The 23,321-nt window shown below is 42.3% G+C and overlaps 1 protein-coding gene across 2 annotated transcripts in view; it reads left to right on the top strand.

The window, feature by feature from the left end:
* LOC137638641 (cholesterol transporter ABCA5-like) overlaps positions 1-23,321 on the top strand; it is a 269,061-nt gene that overhangs the window by 22,220 nt on the left and 223,520 nt on the right. For both annotated transcript variants that reach the window (XM_068370905.1, XM_068370904.1), the window contains exons 2-3: positions 1,669-1,876; positions 8,802-8,969. In XM_068370905.1, the coding sequence (XP_068227006.1) occupies positions 1,691-1,876; positions 8,802-8,969 (354 nt within the window). In that variant the 5' untranslated portion in view covers positions 1,669-1,690. The remainder of the gene's footprint in view (positions 1-1,668; positions 1,877-8,801; positions 8,970-23,321) is intronic.

Genomic DNA, 23,321 nt, shown 5'->3' with positions numbered 1-23,321 from the left:
CGCCATATCTGGCTAAAAAAAAAATAGGCATGGGTAGCCAGATCATCTAGAAACACTTTCCAACACTATAAAAATATAAGTTTTGCGACACTACTTGCCAATTCCTTACGGTAACATGACTAAGCAAAAAAATGCAAAACAAATAAAAAGGGGCACTCGCGGAAAAATGCCCAACATTCTAATATACGGCATCTCAGATAAAAAAAAAAGACATGCACGTGTTAGCCCAACCATCAAGGCACACTTTCTAACACATAAACATGAAAAAAAAATCAATAATATACGGCAATTCCTTACTACGTAGTAAATTTTTACAAATATTGAAAAAAAAAAACAGAAATTGGCAACCGCAGTTAAATACCCAATATACCAATAACTACGTCGTATCTGACAAAAACAAAATCACGCATGGGTAGCCAGATCATCTAGACACACTTTCCAACATTAAAAAAGCAAAAGTTTTACGACACTATTTCGCAATATCTTACGGAAAAATGACTTGGCAAAAAAATTAAAAAAAATTAAAAAGGGACACTCGCTGTAAAATGCCCGACATTCTAATATACGACATCTCAGATAAAAAAAAAGACATGCACGTGTTAGCCCAACCATCAAGGCACACTTTCTAACACATAAACATGAAAAAAAAATGAATAATATACGGCAATTCCTTACTACGTAGTAATTTTTACAAATATTGAAAAAAAAACAGAAATTGGTAACCGCAGTTAAATACCCAATATACCAATAACTACGTCGTATCTGACAAAAACAAAGTCATGCATGGGTAGCCAGATCATCTAGACACACTTTCCAACACTAAACAAGCAAAAGTTTTACGACACTATTTGGCAATATCTTACGGAAAAATGACTTGGCAAAAAAATGAAAAAAAATGAAAAAGGGGCACTCGCGGTAAAATGGTCCTCGTGGTGATGAATGACATTTTAACTAAAAAAAAAAAACATGCACATGGTAGCCAAACAATCCACCAAGACTTTCCACAACTGATAACCTATACAAGTTGCACCATTCTACGACAATTTCATAATACGTAATAACTTTGATAATTATGCAAACTACCTCAGAAGGGTAAACTCGGACGCGAACGACCCCGACGCGTCTCAGAAATCGGGGAAGGAGTACAGCTACAGCAATGCACATCTGGACACTACTAGAGCGTGTAGGGGAGACACCTCCTGCAGGTCGATCACCCACAAATTCAGTCACAGGGGTGAGTCACGTGAGAAAAACCTGTTTTTTTTTGACGCTCGGGGTCGCAAACGACCCACCGTACCTATCCAGGGTTAAATGATTGATTCAGTTTTCAAAAGTACTTTTTCAAGATGACTCACATGAGTCAGTATAATTGTTATTGCACTACAGATCAAAACTTAAATTCAAACGCTGGTTTGTTTTCTATTGACCCTTTATTATTCTTTTCTCTTGAATCCAACTAATTTTAGGTAATTAAGAAACCGACTTCACTGCGATGCTGTGCTCTGTGTAAATACAATACATCTATATCTTTATTTCATTATGAGTTGGACAATGTCAATAAAATGAAAGAACCAGCTCCAATCAAGTTTTTCCCTTTCCCTTTCATGTCTTGATATACTGTACAGTGTAATGTATACTTATTTCTATTATTATTTTTTTTTTTTTTAGAACATAAAAGCTGTGACATGAAATGGCAACAACAGAACTCACAGAGAGGAACAATGTTGGTGCACAGTCTCCTGCTTGGTCAACTGAAGAGGAAAGAAATGCTGGGATCACTGAGAACATTGGCAAGGGAAACTTTTGGGTACAATATAAGGCTCTTGTTATTCGGAACTTCACCCTAAAACTAAGAGAACGTCGGAAAACAATCACAGTGAGTTTTGATTGGGTTTTCATTGACTTTTAGGTTACATTTGTGTTTTTTCAATATTTAACTTAGCCGGTGATTATATAAGCTGCAGCTCTGCTGCTCGACAGAAAACTCTACGTAAAAAATCCGCCAGCGATCGCTATGCAGGTAGGGGGTGTACTTCAACAGCGCCATCTGTCGTGCAAGTACTCAGTACTCATTGTAAATAAAGAACTCAATTTTCTCTCTGTCGTGCTACCGGCAAGACCTACTAATTCGCTGTTGCTAACTGGATTTGTTTTCACAACTATTTGGTGAAGTACACGTTTCTAGTTTTGAGCTTTCGCTGTGCAGGCTTTCTCTTCAATAAATCCTTGCATTCTTTTTTTGATATCGGATTATTTGTTGATGACTTTGGATAGTTTTTGAATTCCCCTTTGACCAATTCAAAATGGCTGACCCTTCTCAAGTCCCAAAATTCAGGAAGTGTAATGCTAGGGACTGTTCAAGGCGTCTTCCGAAGGCCTCTATCGATCCTCACACCGTTTGTTCCAATTGTCGGGATAAAACCTGTCAATTGGAAGATCGATGTGAGGAATGCGTTGGGCTTTCGGAATTCGATTTTATCGAATTCCAGAAATATACACGTAGGCTAGAGAGAGATAGAGTCAGGAGAAGTTCATCTCGTTCCGTTGATTTTTCCTCTCCTCATGCCCCACAACCTATTCCTTCCCCTGTAGTGGTTGCTCCTAATCCCCCTTCTGGCACTCAGGAACCTTCGATGGCTGATATGATGCGTGCCATCCAAGCTCTGGGTGAGAGAGTTGAGTCCTTGGCTAGTGACCGTAACCAGCTCATGGCGGACGTCAAGGAGCTGAAGTGTAAGAGTGCAGTGGGAAGTGATAAAGTGAGTGATAGTGTTGTGGATAGTGTTGCGCTTGAGGGTTCGTCTGTTCGTGCCTGTCGTCCTCCTAGTCCGGGACCTCTTGCAAGCTCCCAAGTCCAGGGGAGAAGCAATGTTGTACGACCAATGGGTTCGAGAGGCTTTAATCAGCGAACAGACCTTCCCTCCGTGGTTTCGGGCGTATCTACCCAAGATCGCCCCACCCACACAAAGACGAGAGAGCCCATTTATTCCTCGTCTGCGGAAGAGGTTTCTCGTAAGAAACCATGGACCAAGGTCTCACGACCTCTTAAGCGCAAGTCGGTCCCTTCCGCGCAAGTCCAACGGCCCAGTTGTAGCCACTGGGTCAGTTCGGACTCGCTGCAGTCTTCCGATGACTGCTCGCCTCCTAAGAGAGGCAAAGCGGTACCGCCTCAGGCAGTTACACCGTCTGTCGCCGCACCTGCTCCTGCAGACCCTAAGTGGTCTTTGCTGCAGACCATGCAGTACCAATTAATGTCTCTGATGCAGGACTTTAGTGCGGAGAAGGTTGCTGCTGCACCAACCTCTTGCCTACAACCAACCACGGTTGTGCGTCCTGTGGACGCTGAGGCGACCTTCTTGCGCACTCCAGCTGAGAGAGTCCCGCCACCCATGCGTTCCAGTGTACCCTGCCAGCCGCATGTTGACGTTCAGCGACGCACGGAACCTTCCGTTGACGTTCGCGAGGTACAACAACCGTCAGAGTTGTTTTGTTTTGACGCGGTGCGTCAACCTCCGCAACCCAGTGTGGTTGCCTCTGCTCACCCACATCAGACTAGACAGTCTGGAGTAGACGCTGTGCGTCCCCGCGCTGCTATGGTTGTTGCCAGCTCACAGACTGGGCAACAGTTCCATGACGTTGCGTCCGGTTCAGTCACGCGTGCACCCGTGCGACCGGACTCGGCTGACCAGCCGATACCTACTCCATTGCCGCTTCCTCCTCAATTCTCGGATGATGGACTCTCTGATGATGACGATGCGGCACACGTTGATGAACCACATTCGGACCTTGACGAGCCCAAGTCCACGCAACCCTCTTTGGACTTTAGAAAAGTTCTTTCTCTGTTCAAAGAGATGTTTCCGGACCAGTTTGTGTCTGTGGCTCCGCGCTCTCCTCCGTCAGAGTTTGCTTTAGGTACGCAGTCATCCTCGCCTGCCTTTACTAGACTCGTCCTCGCACGCTCGTCCAAGAGAGCTTTACGAGTTTTAGGAGAGTGGATGCAGTCCAAAAAGAGTCTAGGGAAGACAGCCATTACGTTTCCCCCTGCTAAACTCTCTTCCAGATCGAGCGTCTGGTATGCCACGGGAGAAGTTCTCGGCTTGGGAGTTCCTGCCTCTGCCCAGGGCGACTTCTCAAGTCTTGTAGACTCTCCCCGCAGGCTAGCCATGAGACGCTCTAAGATATGCTGGTCACCTTCGGACCTAGACCATCTGTTGAAAGGAGTATTTAGAGCCTTCGAGGTCTTCAACTTTTTGGACTGGTGTCTGGGAGCTTTGAGCAGGAAGATCTCCCCGACTGAGAAGGAATCTTCCTGGCTCATCATGTCCTGCATGGACAAGGCCATACGTGACGGATCTAGTGAGCTTGCGGCATCGTTCGTATCCGGAGTCCTCAAGAAGCGTGAGAACCTTTGCTCTTTCCTGTCAGCTGGAGTGACACCGTGTCAAAGATCAGAACTTCTGTTTGCTCCTCTCTCTAAGTGCCTTTTTCCAGAGGACTTGATTAAGGAGATTGCTGCTTCGTTGATACAGAAGGACACCCATGACCTGGTTGCGTCCTCTGCCCGCAAAGCCACCCCTTTGCCTACCTTGTCTAGACCAAGGATGGACACTCCAGCGTCCAGATTTATTCCGCCCTTTCGTGGCAGAGCCTCCAGCAGAGGAGGTGCTCGTGCCGAAGGGAGACGTGGGAAGAAGAAAGGAACCAAGTCCTTTAAAGGCAGAGTCTGACTGCCAGCTTCTTCAGACAGCAGTGGGAGCCAGACTCAAGAACTTCTGGCAGACCTGGGAGAAGAGAGGCGCAGATGCACAATCTGTGAAGTTGCTCAGAGAGGGTTACAAGATCCCGTTTGTACGAAAACCCCCTCTAGCAACGTCTCCCATCGATCTCTCTCCCAGGTACAGAGAGGAAGACAAGAGACGAGCATTGAAACAGGAGGTGTCTCTCTTACTAGAAAAGGGAGCGGTAGTCAAAGTCCTGGACCATCAAACCCCGGGCTTCTACAACCGTCTCTTCTTAGTGCCAAAGAAGACAGGAGGGTGGAGGCCGGTGCTAGACGTCAGTGCGCTGAATGTCTTTGTCACGAAGCAGACGTTCTCCATGGAGACCACAAAGTCCGTTCTAGCAGCGGTCAGAAGGGAAGACTGGATGGTCTCTTTAGACCTAAGGGACGCATACTTTCACGTCCCCATCCACCCAGACTCCCAACCTTTTCTGAGATTCGTTTACGAAAAGGTTGTCTACCAGTTTCAAGCCCTGTGCTTTGGCCTAAGCACAGCTCCTCTTGTGTTTACGAGGCTGATGAGGAATGTAGCCAAATTCCTTCATTTAGCGGACATCAAAGCCTCCCTCTATTTGGACGACTGGCTTCTAAGAGCTTCTTCCAGTCGTCGCTGTCTGAAGGATCTAAAGTGGACTCTAGATCTGACCAAGGAATTGGGTCTCCTGGTCAATATGGAAAAGTCTCAACTGGTCCCATCCCAAACTATTGTGTATTTAGGGATGGAGATTCACAGTCTAGCTTTTCGGGCTTTTCCGTCGGCCCCCAGAACAAGTCAAGCCCAGTTATGCATCCAGAACATGCTGAAGAAGGAACGATGTTCAGTCAGGCAGTGGATGAGTCTGATAGGGACGCTATCATCCCTGGAACAGTTCGTATCGTTAGGAAGACTACACCTCCGTCCCCTTCAATATCACCTAGCTGTTCACTGGAAAAAGGACAAGACGCTAGAAGTGGTCTCGATCCCCATTTCCGAGAAGATGAAGTCTTCTCTGACTTGGTGGAAGGACAGTATCAGCCTCAGAGAGGGTCTGCCCCTGGCTGTTCAGACTCCCAACCACGTTCTCTTCTCGGACGCATCGGACACGGGCTGGGGCGCGACATTAGACGGTCGGGAATGCTCGGGAACTTGGAACTCGAGTCAAAGGACAATGCATATCAACTGCAAGGAGCTACTGGCAGTTCATCTGGCCTTGAAAAGCTTCAAGTCTCTCCTTCAAGGCAAAGTGGTGGAGGTGAACTCGGACAACACCACGGCTTTGGCGTACATCTCCAAGCAAGGAGAGACCCACTCTATGACGTTGTACGAGATCGCAAGGGACCTCCTCACCTGGTCAAAAGATCTAAACCTTTCACTAGTAACGAGGTTCATCCAAGGCAACTTGAATGTCATGGCAGATTGCCTCAGTCGGAAGGGACAAATCATTCCAACAGAATGGACCCTACACAAGGATGTGTGCAAGAGACTGTGGGCCACATGGGGCCAGCCTACCATAGATCTCTTCGCAACCTCGATGACCAAGAGGCTCCCAATTTATTGTTCACCAATCCCGGACCCAGCAGCAGTTCATATAGATGCCTTTCTCCTAGATTGGTCGCATCTAGACCTATATGCATTCCCCCCGTTCAAGATTGTCAACAAGGTACTGCAGAAGTTCGCCTCTCACGAAGGGACAAGGTTGACGTTAGTTGCTCCCCTCTGGCCCGCGAGAGAATGGTTCACCGAGGTACTTCGATGGCTAGTGGACGTTCCCAGAACTTCCTCTAAGGGTGGACCTTCTACGTCAGCCACACGTAAAGAAGGTACACCAAGGCCTCCACGCTCTTCGTCTGACTGCCTTCAGACTATCGAAAGACTCTCGAGAGCTAGAGGCTTTTCGAAGGAGGCAGCCAGGGCGATTGCTAGAGCAAGGAGGACATCCACCCTTAGAGTCTACCAATCGAAGTGGGAAGTCTTCCGAAACTGGTGCAAGTCAGTATCAGTATCCTCGACCAGTACCTCTGTAACTCAAATAGCTGACTTCCTTTTATACCTGAGGAAAGAAAGATCTCTTTCAGCTCCCACTATCAAGGGTTACAGAAGCATGTTGGCATCAGTCTTCCGTCACAGAGGCTTAGATCTTTCCAACAACAAAGATCTACAGGACCTCCTTAAGTCTTTTGAGACCACGAAGGAGCGTCGTTTGGCTACACCTGGTTGGAATTTAGACGTGGTACTAAGATTCCTCATGTCAGAAAGGTTCGAGCCGCTACAATCAGCCTCCTTTAAAGATCTCACTTTAAAGACACTTTTCCTGGTTTGCTTAGCCACAGCTAAAAGAGTCAGTGAGATTCACGCCTTCAGCAGGAACATCGGATTTTCATCTGAAACGGCTACATGTTCTTTACAACTTGGTTTTCTAGCCAAAATCGAGCTACCTTCTCGTCCTTGGCCGAAATCGTTCAATATTCCAAGCCTATCAAATATGGTTGGAAATGAACTAGAAAGAGTCTTATGCCCTGTGAGAGCTCTTAAGTTCTATTTAAGACGAACTAAACCTTTACGAGGACAGTCAGAAGCTTTATGGTGTTCAGTTAAGAAACCATCTTTGCCTATGTCAAAGAATGCTTTATCCTATTTTATCAGACTGTTAATACGAGAAGCTCATTCCCATCTGAGTGAGGAAGACCAAGCTTTGCTGAAGGTAAGGACACATGAAGTTAGAGCTGTCGCAACTTCAGTGGCCTTTAAACAAAATAGATCTCTGCAAAGTATAATGGACGCAACCTATTGGAGGAGCAAGTCAGTGTTCGCGTCTTTTTATCTTAAAGATGTCCAGTCTCTTTACGAGAACTGCTACACCCTGGGACCATTCGTAGCAGCGAGTGCAGTAGTGGGTGAGGGCTCAACCACTACAATCCCCTAATTCCATAACCTTTTTAATCTTTCTCTTGAAATGTCTTTATTGTTGTTTTATGGGTTGTCCGGAAGGCTAAGAAGCCTTTCGCATCCTGGTTGATTTGGCGGGTGGTCAAATTCTTTTCTTGAGAAGCGCCTAGATTAGAGGTTTTGATGAGGTCCTGTGGTATGGGTTGCAACCCTTCATACTTCAGATCCTAGGGGTCGCTCAGCATCCTAAGAGGATCGCGAGGCTCCGTAAGGAAGACGTACTTAAAAAGGCAGAGTAATTGTTCAAGTCGACTTCCTTACCAGGTACTTATTTATTTTATTTTTGTTATTTTGATAACTTCTAAAATGAAATAAAAAATCCTTAGCTCATATTAATGTAAACATTTATTGCTGGTCTCTACCCACCCCCCTGGGTGTGAATCAGCTTATATAATCACCGGCTAAGTTAAATATTGAAAAATGTTATTTTTATAATGAAATAAATGTTTGAATATACTTACCCGGTGATTATATATTAAAGGACCCTCCCTTCCTCCCCAATAGAGACGCAGTGGACCGAGGAGAAAATTGAGTTCTTTGTTTACAATGAGTACTGAGTACCTGCACGACAGATGGCGCTGTTGAAGTACACCCCCTACCTGCATAGCGATCGCTGGCGGATTTTTTACGTAGAGTTTTCTGTCGAGCAGCAGAGCTGCAGCTTATATAATCACCGGGTAAGTATATTCAAAAATTTATTTTATTATAAAAATAACATATTTTTATCTTACAATTAATTGTCCTTCACAGTGGAAATTGTCTGCTAAAGAGGGATAGAAGTTGAAGGCAATAAATTTTCCCACAATACAGTGCAGTGTAGCAATGAATATTTGAGAAAAATTGAAAGCCAAAGGTTACTGTTTATTATGTTGATGAGTGATTGAGTTGTGAGTCTGTCTTTCAAATGAAGAGAGTTATACAGTCATGCAAGATATATACAATACTTTCATTTTTATTTATGATAGGTAGTGTAAAAGGTAGAGCATATTACTGTTGTCATCTTTAAAGTTACTGCTATAATCTTGAGCATCATAGTGCACGAATCTCTTTATAGTACTGTGCTATTTTATCATGAACAATCTTTCCTTGTTCCAGGAGTTTGTCATGCCACTGTATTTCATTTTGGTTTTGGCACTTTTTCGTTTACTTATCCAAGACCCAACGTTTGACAAAATATTAACACCACATGGTGAAGCACCAGTGAAGAGCAACATTCGTTATTTGAATTATCAAACGTTACATGTCGCTCCGAATAATACAGAGGTAAGGTAATACAGTAGTTTCCTTTATTTGCTATTTGTTCTCACAGGAATACAAACCAGCATCCTTCAATTGGAGCAGGACTTCAGCCAAGCTGGAAGGAGATGGTTATAATTTTATGTCGTCTTGCTGTCCTAACTCGAGTAATATCTCCCTTATACAGGGGGTCCTCGGGTTACGACGCTGATCCGGTCTTAAGACGCGGTGTAACCCGAATTTCCGTGTAAGTCGGAACACCATAAATATACGTACTGTACTGTACTGTAAAGTATTACTGTATACTGTACTATAATAAAATGTATCAAATGACATAAAAACAATATTAGAAAAAGAGAAAACAATTCCTTACCACATGAATTAAAGTAAATATCAATAAAAAAAGAAAACAATTCCTTACCACATGAATTAAAGTAAATATCAATAAAAAAAGAAAACAATTCCTTACCACATGAATTAAAGTAAATATCAATAAAAAAAAAGAAAACAATTCCTTACCACATGAATTAAAGTAAATATCAATAAAAAAAGAAAACAATTCCTTACCACATGAATTAAAGTAAATATCAATAAAAAAAAAGAAAACAATTCCTTACCACATGAATTAAAGTAAATATCAATAAAAAAAGAAAACAATTCCTTACCACATGAATTAAAGTAAATATCAATAAAAAAAAGAAAACAATTCCTTACCACATGAATTAAAGTAAATATCAATAAAAAAAAAAGAGAACAATTCCTTACCTTATTCCTATGGTTGGCTTGCACACTGGAAGGGATGTTGCAAGGGACGGAGAGACTGGTTTATTGTGGAGAGGAAGGTGCAGAAGATGCTGGAGAAACTGGGGCAGGTGAATCAGGATTCTCTGGAAGTGAGACAGAAGATGCTGGAGAAGCTGGGGCAGGCGAGTCTGGAGGTGAAGACCCTACAAGAGCTGGTGGAGAAGCTGGAGAAGCAGAGGCAGCTGAGGTTGATGGCAGAGGCTCTGTAGCAATAGAGGCAGCTGAGGTTGATGGTAGAGGCTCTGTTGCAGGCAAATCTGGAGTAGTAGAGGCAGCTGATGTAGAGGGTGCAGTTCTCTCTACTTTCTTAAAATACCGCTCCAGGTTAGACTGGACAGAGAGGATCCTCTTCTCATCCAAAATCTCCTTATAACACTGCAGTAAGTCCATGACACCTCTGGAAACCCTGGTGAACCTGTCCATGTTGGGATCTTGAGCCTCGAAAGTTGCCAATGCTTGTTGTATCTCGGCAAAACCTTTTGACAAGCCCTGCCTTGTGAAAGCCTTAGGGTCTGGGGTGGGGGCTTCTTCCTCTTCCTCTATGATCTGCTTCTCCAGTTGTATCAAGTCCCCAGCAGATAACTCCTCTCCATGAGATTCAGCCTGATAGACCAGCATGGGCTTCAGTTTGAAGTCGCCAGCAGCATTTCCCCCAAGAAGCAAAGTTAGCCTCTCCTTGCCTGCTTTATGACCGGGTGCTGACTTCTCCTCCTTTGCTATGTACGTGCGGTTAGGCATGCGCTTCCAGAATAAACCTGTCTCATCCGCATTGAACACCTGATAAGCAGAATAACCCCCCTCCCTAATTATCTCAGCCAACGCTTTAGGAAATTCACTTGCTGCTTTCTCATCCCCACTAGCAGCTTCACCTTGCACTTTAAGATTATGGTAATTGGCCCGAGCCTTAAATCGCATAAACCAACCCCTACTAGCCGAAAACTCTTCACTTTCACTTTCTCCCCCCCTTTCTTTTTTCAACGCTTCAAACAACCTTTTAGCCTTCTCTTGAATAACCATTAAGCTCACTGGAATACGCCGTTGATTTTGATCTTCCAACCAAAGCACTAATAACCTTTCCATTTCGATAATTAAACCACTACGCTGTTTCGTTATCACTGTTGCTTTCATTGGAGCAGATCCTTTTACGTGTTCAACAATGCGCTCCTTATCTTTAAGGATAGTAGCCACGGTCGAACGGCTAAGGCCAAGCGATCGGCCAATGTTCGTTGGCGTTTCACCGTTTTTAGACCGCTTAATAATGTCTAATTTCACTTCCATGGTGATGGCCTTCCTTTTCTTCGATGCACTACCATCAGAAGAATCTGCCTTGCGCTTTGGAGCCATAATGAAGGGCAAAAAGTTCAAAAAAACGATCAAACACGTGAGAGAAAGAACAGGCAATCACAACCAAAAATGGCGTATGAGTGGAACTGAGCGACGCCGTCTTCCTCGCCCACAACCACCGCAAAGCGTATTCATCCACCGCGCGCTAGAAACTAGTTCGCAATTGTTTACGTCGCTTACGACGCTAACGGTGTAAGACGGAACGACGCTTAATATTATTTTTATATTTTTATGGGGCGCGTTCGTAACAGCGAAACCGCGTAAGTCGGGACCGTCGTAACCCGAGGACCTACTGTACTGTATATATACAGGTGTGTATATATATATATATATATATATATATATATATATATATATATATATATATATATATATATACACACCTGTATATACACAGTATAAGGGAGATATTACTCGAGTTAGGACAGCAAGACGATATAAAATTATAACCATCTCCATATATATATATATATATATATATATATATATATATATATATATATATATATATATATATATATATATATGTATATATATATATATATATATATATATATATATATATATATATATATATATATATATATATATATACTGTATATATATATATATATATAACAGATTTTGAAGCCAAGCGAAAAATCTATTTCTGGGCTCCGACCCGTGCCGCCCAGTGAAATGCTCCTTTAACATCATTTCTAAGGTAAAAACTGCTATGAATTTACCAGAGAAAAATTTGTATAGGAATGCTAGGTTGAACCCAGCTTGCTCACCTAAATAAGGTGTCGGTATAATACTGGGGCGTTGAATATATCACAACCAGAGGGCTCGCACCATTTAGATATCTCCTGTCAACATCCCTGAACAGCGAGGTGCCGTTCAACATCCTACTACTACTAGCAATCCCACGCCAGTGACGTCACTCCTTTTTCATAGCACCACTATTCAATCCTTATTTTGCCTTAGTGTGTAAATTTCGCTGGTTTTTTCTGGATTTACCTCAAGATGTCGGACTCCAATGTCACTCCATCTAAGTTAAGTACCAGATCTATGAGTTTTGTGATTTTGGAGGGGGCCTTGCCCTTGTTTGCTTATATTATAACAGTTTAATTTTTCACGACCCCACGTGGGTCTTTCGTGGCGCTCGGCTCCCTCCTCTCTCTCTCTCGTTCGTTCTTAACGATTTTCAATAAGTCCTCCATACTGATTGTTTCTTGTTATGAACCTTATGGATATCCATGGTTCACACACCGTATTAATTTTATATTGTCCTGTTTTTATGATAACAGTTATTACATATACGGGTGCGTATTTTCGGTAGGTTGGCATGCCTGATCGCCTTCGGCGTTCTATTTCACATATTATTACTTGGATTATTTACGTTCGCACGCCACGGACTTGCTTATCATTTTAACGTCATTCGTTTCCTTGCATTAGCTCGAGGGGCTTTCATGAGTCAGATATTACATATTAGTTTTCATTTTGTTAGCACTTCACTGACCCTATGTTATGTTGGTAGCCCTGCCTACTCCCAGCGCCGTCAGGCTTGATTTTCCCCTGTCTCATGTTCGCTTCCTCGTTTGTTTTACGATTGATGTTTAGCTAATTTTATTATTATTATCATCTAGCATGCCTTCCTATCTTATTTTACCATGCATTATGTTTATTATAGTGTTATTAGTCCTTCCGTGCGATCATATCAATCGTGGGTCTGGCAGGTTGGTATACCTGCTATCGCCCCACTCCTAGCCTCTTCCCGCCGATACCCCACCCCAGGGTTCCCTCCCTCTCTCTCTCCCGATCGAGTTTGAGTCACTATAGCGCTATGTACCCCTCCCGGGGGCATCCGCTTTGCACGGGCGGTTCCCGTTGATCTGTGAGGCATACTATTATTGTATATTAACGTACATTACTTACTCTTTCCACTACTCTACCCGGTCGTAGTCGTTTTCTTTCCGCCGCTCGTTTGGCCAACGATCGGCGGGAAGTTTTCGGCTCGGTCCGTGGTACCTTGTTATGTTATATTATTTATTTAGTTTTGTACGTGCTACTTCCCCGGTCCCGCACTTCACGGACCTGGTAAAGATCCCTTTCCCCCTCTAGTGTCACGCACCTCACGGACCTCATATAGATATATATATATATATATATATATATATATATATATATATATATATATATATATATATATATATATATATATATATATATATATATATATATATATATATATATATATATATATATATATATATATATATATATATATATATATATATATATATATATATATATATATATATATATATATATATATATATATATATATATATATATATATATATATATATATATATATATATATATATATATATATATATATATATATATATATATATATATATATATATATATATATATATTAAGATTTCATTACAGGATCCCCGGAAGTAGCTTTTATACATTACCATCTGGTCGAGTTGTTTAGTTGCGGCTCCGGAGACAACGTTACTCATTCTTACTTTGATTAACTTTATATTAGTCACATATATTATATACACGATCCTTGTGCTCGACCTTCCCTTCCCTCTTTTGATATGATCACGGTTACGGTCTGACTTGTTTTCAATTCCTTTTACAATTAAAATAGTTATTTTGATATTGATATTTAAGCACTCCGGATCCCCCGAGTCCCGATTTGCTTACATTCAGTATACTTTATGGCTATATATAAAAGATTTATATCATGATATTGACATTTATATACGTAGATATTTAAGCTCCGGGCCCCTAATTTGCTTTCATTTAAGATACTCATGTATCTTTTGTCTTACAGACTGTACGTATATAAAACATTGTTATCATGATATTTATATATAAATCTTCTATCATGATATTGATATCACTTAAGCACCCGGGGCCCCCGAGCCCCTATTTGCTTTCCTTCAGGATTCCTAATGTATATATAGAAAACATTTTTATCATTATATTGATATGTAAATCTTTTATCATGATCTTGATATCATTCCAGCACCCGGGGCCCCCGAGCCCCTATTTGCTTTCATTCAGGACTCCTGATTTATATATATATATATATATATATATATATATATATATATATATATATATATATATATATATATATATATATATATATATATATATATATAAAACATTTTTATCATGATATTGATATGTAAATCTTTTAGCATGATATTGCTATAATTTAAGAATCCGGGGCCCCCGAGCCCCTATTTGCTTTCATTCAGGATTCCTGATGAATATATATAAAACATTTTTATCATGATAGAGATATGTACAGTGAACCCTCGTTTATCACGGTAGATAGTTTCCAGACCCGGCCGCGATAGGTGAAAATCCGCGAAGTAGTGACACCATATTTACCTATTTATTCAACATGTATATTCAGACTTTTAAAACCTTCCCTTGTACGTAGTACTGTTAACAAACTACCCTTTAATGTACAGAACACTTAATGCATGTACTACAGTACCCTAAACTAAAACAGGCACAAATATTAAAGGCGATTTTATATCATGCGTTTCCTAAACACGCTAAAAAGCACGATAAAAAATGGCAACCAATGTTTTGTTTAGGTTTATCTCTGATCATAATGAAGAAACAAACTGGAGGTAGAGCTTTGCTTATTGCCCAGACATATTTCCCATACTTTTCCCTTAGAACTACATCACATCTTCCTACTTTATATATATATATATATATATATATATATATATATATATATATATATATATATATATATATATATATATATATATATATATATATATATATATATATATATATATATATATATATATATATATATATATATATATATATATATATATATATATATATATATATATATATATATATATATATATATATATATATATATATATATATATATATATACATACAGTATATATATATATATATATATATATATATATATATATATATATATATATATATATATATATATATATATATATATATATATATATATATATGTATACACATATACATACCTACATATATACATACATACATATAAACATAAATACATGCATACATATATATATATATATATATATATATATATTACTGTATATATATGGGTTATGGAAAAAATCCGCGATGGTCGAACCGCGAAGTAGCGAGGGTTCACTGTATATATATATTTTAAGCACCGGGGCCTCCAGGCCCCTAATTTGCTTTCCTTTGAGATACTCTTGTATCTTTTATTTTACAGACTGTATGCTGTGCAATGACGGCATGTGCCGCTGTCATCTATCAACCCTGCGGCCATGACATGTGTCATTCACACGCCCACTGTTCTGTCCGAGTGGATGACTTAGCTGTATGGCATCCAGACAATTGTGTAGTCTGCTACACAATGACCTCCACTCTAACATCCGACTCGGTGAGTGCATTTTCATTGATACAGACTTGTAGGGAGTTACAATTAATTTCAATATTAATTTTAAGGCCACTAGTCCTCTGGACTTCCCGCATGCCTTTCACTTAGTGTCTACGAAGTCCTTGGACTTCTTCACTTTTCTTTGGCACAACTATCCCTCGCTAATAGTCTGTTCTCTTTCAGTGCTTCCAACTTGAGAAAGATACAGCTCGGGCCAACCTCAAGATCTGGATTGACGGGTTCGCCCGCAACGTGAAGGCCACTTAGCCTTATATCCTCTCTGAGAAATGGTGTTCCCGTCTCTACCCCCATGCTAAAACTTCACCTGCGGTCCCCAAAGATTGGCGGATCCTTTCATCGAGAGGTTCGAATCCCTTCTTCCAGCCCCGGACCAAGAAGAGACGGGCGGCACCCTAACTGAGGACGTCTCTACCCTCAACCTCGATGTGGAACCCATGGCTCTTGACGATCCCAATGCAGGTAGGGACGTAGGTGAGTCAGGTGGTTCCCGGGCTAAGATTCCTATCCCTAGCCCGGCTTTTTCTTCTCCTTCAGAACACTCTTCTTTTCGAGGTTTTCCGTGGACAACCGGGACTGGTCTCAGTCCCCGGCCTGTTATCCCCAAGGTGAAGGCTCATCGTAAGAATTTATATACGACCCACAAGTCTTCCAAAGACCACAGGGCTTCGAAATCGTCAGCTTCGAAGGCTAAATCTTCCTCCACCAGAGTCTCTCAAGACCCAATTACTGTGCCTTCAACCTCTCACGGAGTAGTCTCCGTTCCGGCACCTGTTTCCCCCCCGGCGGAATCCTCTGACCCGGTGGATTTTTCCGAGAAGATGTTTGCTCGTTTTGAGTCGATACTATCGTCTCATACGCGACAATCACAAGAGATAATAGCTTCTATGGAGAGCCTAGTTCAGGGACTCATGCGCTCGGGGCTGCCACCGCCACAACAGCAATACCCCGTCCCCGACGCCTCCAAGCTTCCTCCTTTCAATAAGAATAACCCTTGGAGGTTGGCATTGCATGCCCCCTTCTCGGAGGGTATGTTGTCAATCTGAGATTTCGGTACCCGGCCTCTTGCGGATTATGAATTCTACCCGCCGGGTCTTGAATTCCCCTTCCCGGGCTACGCTCGCCTCAAGGAAGAGGCTCTGATTCGATTGGATAAGGTCCCAAAGGAAACTGTTAATTTTCCTAAAGAACAGGCACAGTCTGTCTTGGTCCGCGTGTTCAATGAGTGGGATTGCTTGTACACAATGATTACGGCCTACAAAAGTTCATATACTATGTTTGTGGCCGACGACCAGACCCCTACCCCATGTGCGACCAAGATCATAGAGATGGTCTTTCAGGCTATCAAGGAAGAGAAGCCTTTACGTCACCTCAGGGAGACCGACTTACCCTCCCTTCTCTTTCCGGGAGACGGTGAATGTTGGCGGAACGCCCCAGCTACCTTCTTGGTAGGTAAGTTGAGCCCGGACTGTGCCTCGACGCAGTTCAGCGAACGGCTTCCCAAACTCCCAGAGTCTCTCATTAAATTGGAATATGAGTCGAGGTGTAGATTCAGCAGATCCCTTAATTCAGATGCCCTTACTGAATTGACTGTCGCCACTTACACCGAGGAGGACCTCCTTAAGGCCCTCACTAGGTCGCTTTTGCAAAACTTTATGGCTGACGCCTATGATTTTGCAAATGCCAGGACCCATTGTCGACGACACGTTCTATCCGAAGCCACGATTAGGGACGAACTTAACCCTTTAACCCCCAGGCTATTTGGAAATTTCCAACCCTTAACCCCCAAGGGGTTATTTTTTTCCCAGCACATTTTTCAGTATATTTTTTTCAAATTGCTCTAACAGCCTTAATTTTTGTCATAGAGAGGTCAAGTTGGTCTCATTCTCTTGGAAAATGCCTGAATTTTTCCAAAAAATTATCAAAAATATGAAAAAAATAATTTTTTTAGTATTTTTTTGCAAGGATGTACCGGTACGTCCATGGGGGTAAAGGGATGGCTTTTGTGAAACGTACCAGTACGTCCTTTGGGGGTAAAAGGATTAATAGGCTCATCAAAACTCCAGTCTGGGGCCCAGATCTTTTCCCGGGGGACTTAGTTAACTCGGTCCTTAGCGAGGCAGCTAGAGCCAACCAAAACCTCAAGGTTAGGTGGGGCCTGGTTTCAAAGAGGAGATATGAGCCTACTAGTACCCCAATTCGAGGTAGGAAGAGATTGAGGTCCTTCCAATCTTCCCAATTCAGGCAACCTCTGCAAGTAGTTCAACCGGTCTCAGTCCACGGAAGAACTACGTTCCTTCACAAAAGATGTGCTACTAATGAATGCAACCCAAAGTTTACGTCGCTCAAGATTTCACGGACGCTTGTTCAGCGTGCCAAAGAAAGACTCAGACAAAGGAAGAGTAATTCGGGACCTGTCTCGTTTAAGTTCCTTCACTCGTTGCGACAAATCCCATATGCTTACCATCTCGCAGGTATGGACCTTACTTCCCCGTAGGGCCGTCACCACCTCCATCGATCTTACAGATGCCTACTATCACGTTCCAATAGCAAGGCATTTTCGTCTTTTTCTGGGCTTCAAGCTAGGCAAACAAGCCTATGCATTCAAAGTGATGCTATTGGGGCTCAACATACCACCCAGAATCTTCACCAAACTAGCAGAGACAGTAATTCAAGAGCTTCGGACTCAGGGGATACAGGTAGTAGCCTATCTATACGATTAGCTAATCTGGTCAGACAATGCCCAGATTTCCCGCGTAGCAACGAACAACGTCCTCACCTTCCTTCGCCAACTGGGATTCCAAGTCAACCTCGAGAAATCCCGCCGGGTCCCACAGCCCAAGTTTCAATGGCTGGGACTACAAGGGGACCTGTTCTCCCATACGCTGTGCCTCCCCAAAGCTGAAAGGAAGGTGATAGCGAGGAATACAAAACAATTTTTCAAGGAAAAGTTGACCTTCCGAAGGAGCCGAGAGTGGATCCTAGGTTCCTTACAGTTCGCCTCCGTGACAGACGTCGTCCTGAGGTCCAAACTCAAGGACATAAACAGAGTGTGGCGCTCCAGAGCAACCACAATACGCCGAGACAGACGTGCTCGCGTTTCCCCAACCCTGAGAAAAAGTCTGCAGACTTGGACGAAGATCAAGAATCTTTCCAAGTCGGTTCCTTTACAACACAAGAAAGTCCAAGGGTTATGGTCACAGGTCTTACAACAAATGCACGTCAACGTCCTAGAGGCCATGGCAGTCTTCCTCACTTTAAAATGTCTCAATCCAGTCAGGAATCTCCATATCAGACTGGTTCTCGACAGTGCAGTCATAGTACACTGCCTCAACAGAGAAGACTTCAGATCACCACGAATAAACCACATCGTGTTGAAGTTTTTCTCCATGGCGGCAATGCACAAGTGGCACCTGTCAGCAGTCCATCTAGCAGGAGTCCGGAATGTGGTAGAGGACTTACTTTCCTGGACGACCCCGCTAGAGTCGGAATGGTCACTAGACAATCGATCTTTCCAGTGGATGATATCTCAAGTCCCGGGTCTCCAGGTGGATCTGTTTGCGACGGAATCCAACCGCAAAATAGATTGTTACGTAGCCCCCAACCTGGACCCTCAGGATTATGCCACGGACTGTATGATTCTAGATTGGAATACCTGGAAGACGATTTATCTGTTTCCTCCGGTGAACCTCCTGCTGAAAGTTCTGCACTAACTCAGATCCTTCAAAGGTCAAGTGGCTCTCGTAGCCCCCAACTGGCCCAAGAGCAATTGGTTCCCCTTGTTGCTAGAACCAGGTCTCCGCCCCCGGCGGATTCCCAGTCCGGTGTTAACAAAGACAGTGCAAACTCGCAATATGTTCGCTTCCTCAAAGATTCTGAATGCCCTAACTTTCTGGACTTCATGAAGTTCGCAGCCCAACGGGGTGCAAACATCGATCCTTTGAATACTATTTTCCTGGAATCTTACAAAAGGGAATCTACTCTCCGTCAATATGACTCAGCTGTCAAGAAATTAGCTAAGTTCTTGAAAGATTCCCAAGTTGAGAAAATGACGATGAACCTAACTGTGACATTCTTCAGAACTCTCTTCGAATCTGGCCTGGCAGCCAATACCATTACTACAATCAAGTCAGCCTTGGAAAAGATCTTCCATATTGGTTTTGACATTGATCTAACGGATTCATATTTCTCATCCATTCCGAAAGCTTGTGCCAGACTAAAAACCTTCAACTCGCCCTAGCGCAGTTTCCTGGTTTTTGAACGATGTTCTTAAGCTAGTCTCTGACACCTCAAATGAATCCTGTAACTATATGGCATTGTTAAGAAAGTCACTTTTTCTTTTGAGCCTCGCCTCGGGCTCTAGCATCTCAGAATTGTCAGCCTTATCTAGAGACCCTGGTCATATAGAGTTTCTCTCTTCGGGTGAGGTTCTTCTCTCTCCTAACAAAGTTTTCCTGGCTAAAAATGAAGACCCCCAAAACAGGTGGTCTCCCTGGAAGATTGTTCCACTTCCTCGGGATCCATCCCTGTGTCCAGTTACCACCCTGAAAGCCTACTTAGGTAGAACTTCCACTACAACCACAGGGCCCTTATTTATTAGAGAACATGGAGGAACTATTACCCTTAAGGGAATTATACAACAAATTCTTTATTTTATTAAACAAGCTAATCCTGCATCATTCCCACATGTCCATGATATTAGAGCTGTGGCTACCTCAATGAATTTTTTCCTCCATATGAAATTTGATGAGCTCTCAAAATATACGGGTTGGAAGTCCCCTAAAGTTTTCAAGTGCCACTACCTAAAACCTTTAGAGGCTCTTAGATTTGCCACAGTAGCTGCAGGGAATATAGTTCCTCCTGAAGGTACTGAGTCCTAATCACAACGTCTTGCTCTGTCCTCTTTCCCTCCTGCCTGGCTTACCTGTTGTTCCTACCTGTTTTGTTACTATACACCCTTATGGTGTATTATTTTATTATTCAATTGTTCAATTTCACGAATTGTTTTCATTACACTTGTTCTTAATCCCCGAGCTGATTTTATTTTGCATTTGATTACCAAGCTGGATTCCCACTATTCATATCTGTTGAATTCTACCTACGGGTTTCATTATTGATTGTTTACCATGTCTATTTATCACTGTCATATACATGTTGATCTATTTTTATGGGTTTCCACATCCCTCTTTTTTTATATTAAACTCATCAGCTCTGTTATTTTGTGTTATTCCCTCTTCAGGTAGTTAGCCATATTGGGTCCCCATTCTCTGGTACGATTTCACTGGGCGGCACGGGTCGGAGCCCAGAAAAGGGATTTTGACGAAGGAAAAATCTAGTTCTGGGCGAGAGACCCGTGCCGCCCAGTGAACCCACCCGTCCCTCCCTGCTTGGGCCCCAATCTGGGGTGCTATAATGAGTGACGTCACTGGCGTGAGATTGCTAGTAGTAGTAGGATGTTGAACGGCACCTCGCTGTTCGGGGATGTTGACAGGAGATATTTAAATGGTGCGAGGCCTCTGGTTGTGATATACAGTATTCAACGCCCCAGTATTATACCGACACCTTATTAAGGTGAGCGAGCTGGGTTCAACCTAGCATTCTTATACAAATTTTTCTCTGGTAAATTCATAGCAGTTTTTACCTTAGAAATGATGTTAAAGGAGCATTTCACTGGGCGGCATGGGTCTCTCGCCCAGAAATAGATTTTTCCTTCGTCAAAATCCCTTTTTTGGGTAAGATGGCCATGTCGTCCTGATGGAAGGTTCCTATTGGTAGCTTTCTAAGGGATATTTGGCTACATTGATATTCCCAGAGAATTGACCTTTAGGTCTCCAGAATTCTAACTCCTGGCGCGAATATCCTTAAATTTTTCTTAAGGATATCGCATAGTATCAGGGGACGTATATCCTGATAAGACATTTGGCAATCTTCACCCCAAATAGCGTTTTCGCTTCGAGGGGGAAAAGTGGCGAAAGTGAAGGGGAGCCGTTATCAAGGTTACCCTTTCGCCCATACTATTACATTCCTCGTAGCATTGAGCATGGTGCTACAGATATAGTAGTTTCGGGAGGGATCTTGCCTAAGCCTTTTCTTATAGAAAAGGAGGGCGGGTCCATGAGGATGACATGGCCATCTCACCCAAAAATAGATTTTTCAATATTAAACTTAGCCGGTGATCATATAAGCTGCAACTCTGTTGCTCGACAGAAAAACCTACGGTCAAAATACGCCAGCGATCGCTATGCAGGTGGGGGTGTACATCAACAGCGCCATCTGTCTAGCAGGTACTTAGTACTCCAAGTAAACAAAGAACCAATTTTCTCTCTGTCGGGCTACCGGCAAGACCTACTAATACGCTGTTACTAACTGGATTTGTTTTCACAACTATTTGGTGAAGTACACTATTCTAGTTTTGAGCTTTCGCTATGCAGGTGTTTTATCTTCATCTCAAAACTTGAACTCGTTTTGGATAGATTTAATTATGGTGACAAAGAGAGTATGGACTCTCTTTCACTTTTAAATGGCCGACCCTTCCCTTAGACGGAAGTGTGTTTAGATTTTTAGTTATTTGCTTAACACGTTATAGATCTATATATTTTATATCTCTCCGCCTTTATTAGGCCTCTTCGATTAACTTTCCATTTATTATAAACATATAAAAATAAATTTTTATGTTTTGTTTATATGCGACCTTTCCTGATAGTAGGCGGTCCTAACTTGGAACCGAAGTTAATCAACGTTGAGCCCGTTATATCGTATTTAGCCTTTAAAGAATTTAAAACTTTTTAAATTTAATGTTTTATGAAAGAATTTCTTTGATAGTCTTCGTACTGTTTTCAAAGATGAACTAACGTTTAGTTTTTTAGACTACGCAGTTGTTGACGTTCAGGACGTTCAACATGCGCTCTATCGTTACGATAGAGAGAGAGTGTATCACGGTTTCACTTTGCAGTAAGAGTAAATCGATTCTGACGTTTCGTTCATTCTTTCTTAGCTTAAATGTTTTAAATTCTAAATTAAAGGAACTTTTTATTTGGAAAACCTTTCAGTTTTTTCCTTTAGTCAAATAACATGTTTTTTTGACGAATATATAATTGGGCTCTTCTCTTAGGTGCGAAATCTAGAGAGAAAGAGAGAGAGAGATAGAGACGGAGGGAGAGAGAGGAGAGAAAACGTTCCGTTCACGCGGGTAACGTTGTTTTCGTGTAACTCTCCTCCCTAGTCGCTGTACGGGGAAGAAGGTAAAACGTTTCTAGGGTTTTATTCTTGTCCCCAGGCTATGTGCGGTGAGAGATTGTAAACGTAGTTTATTTGAACTAGTGTTTAGTCTCTTTCCCAGCCACTGAATTTTTTATCTTTATATATGTTTTCTGTTTTTTGCTAGTATTAATGAGCTGCATTATACGACTGATTTCGCAATTACTACCTTTTAATGAAGGGTAGAATTGCGTGTTTCAGGTAGAAATCAGTAAAAGTTTCGATTTCAGTGAAATAAGTGCAAAACAGAAAATCGAAGTGATAAAGTGATATGCGCAAAGTGTTACAGTGTTGCGTCCGAGGGTTCGTCTGTTCGTGCCTGTCGTTCACCTAGTCCGGGACCTCTTGCAAGCTCCCAAGCCCAGGGGAGAAGTAATGTCGAACGACTTATGGGTTCGTCAGGCCTTGATCAACGAACAGACGTTTCCCTCCGTGGTTTCGGGCGTATCTACCCAAGATCGCCCCACCCACACAAAGACGAGAGAGCCCATTTATTTCTCGTCTGCGGA

The sequence above is a fragment of the Palaemon carinicauda genome, chromosome 3 (genome assembly GCF_036898095.1).
Source record: "Palaemon carinicauda isolate YSFRI2023 chromosome 3, ASM3689809v2, whole genome shotgun sequence".
Taxonomy (NCBI): Eukaryota; Metazoa; Arthropoda; class Malacostraca; order Decapoda; family Palaemonidae; genus Palaemon; species Palaemon carinicauda.
The sequence above is the reverse complement of the archived record's forward strand: the minus strand, read 5'-3'. Positions and strand labels throughout refer to the sequence as shown.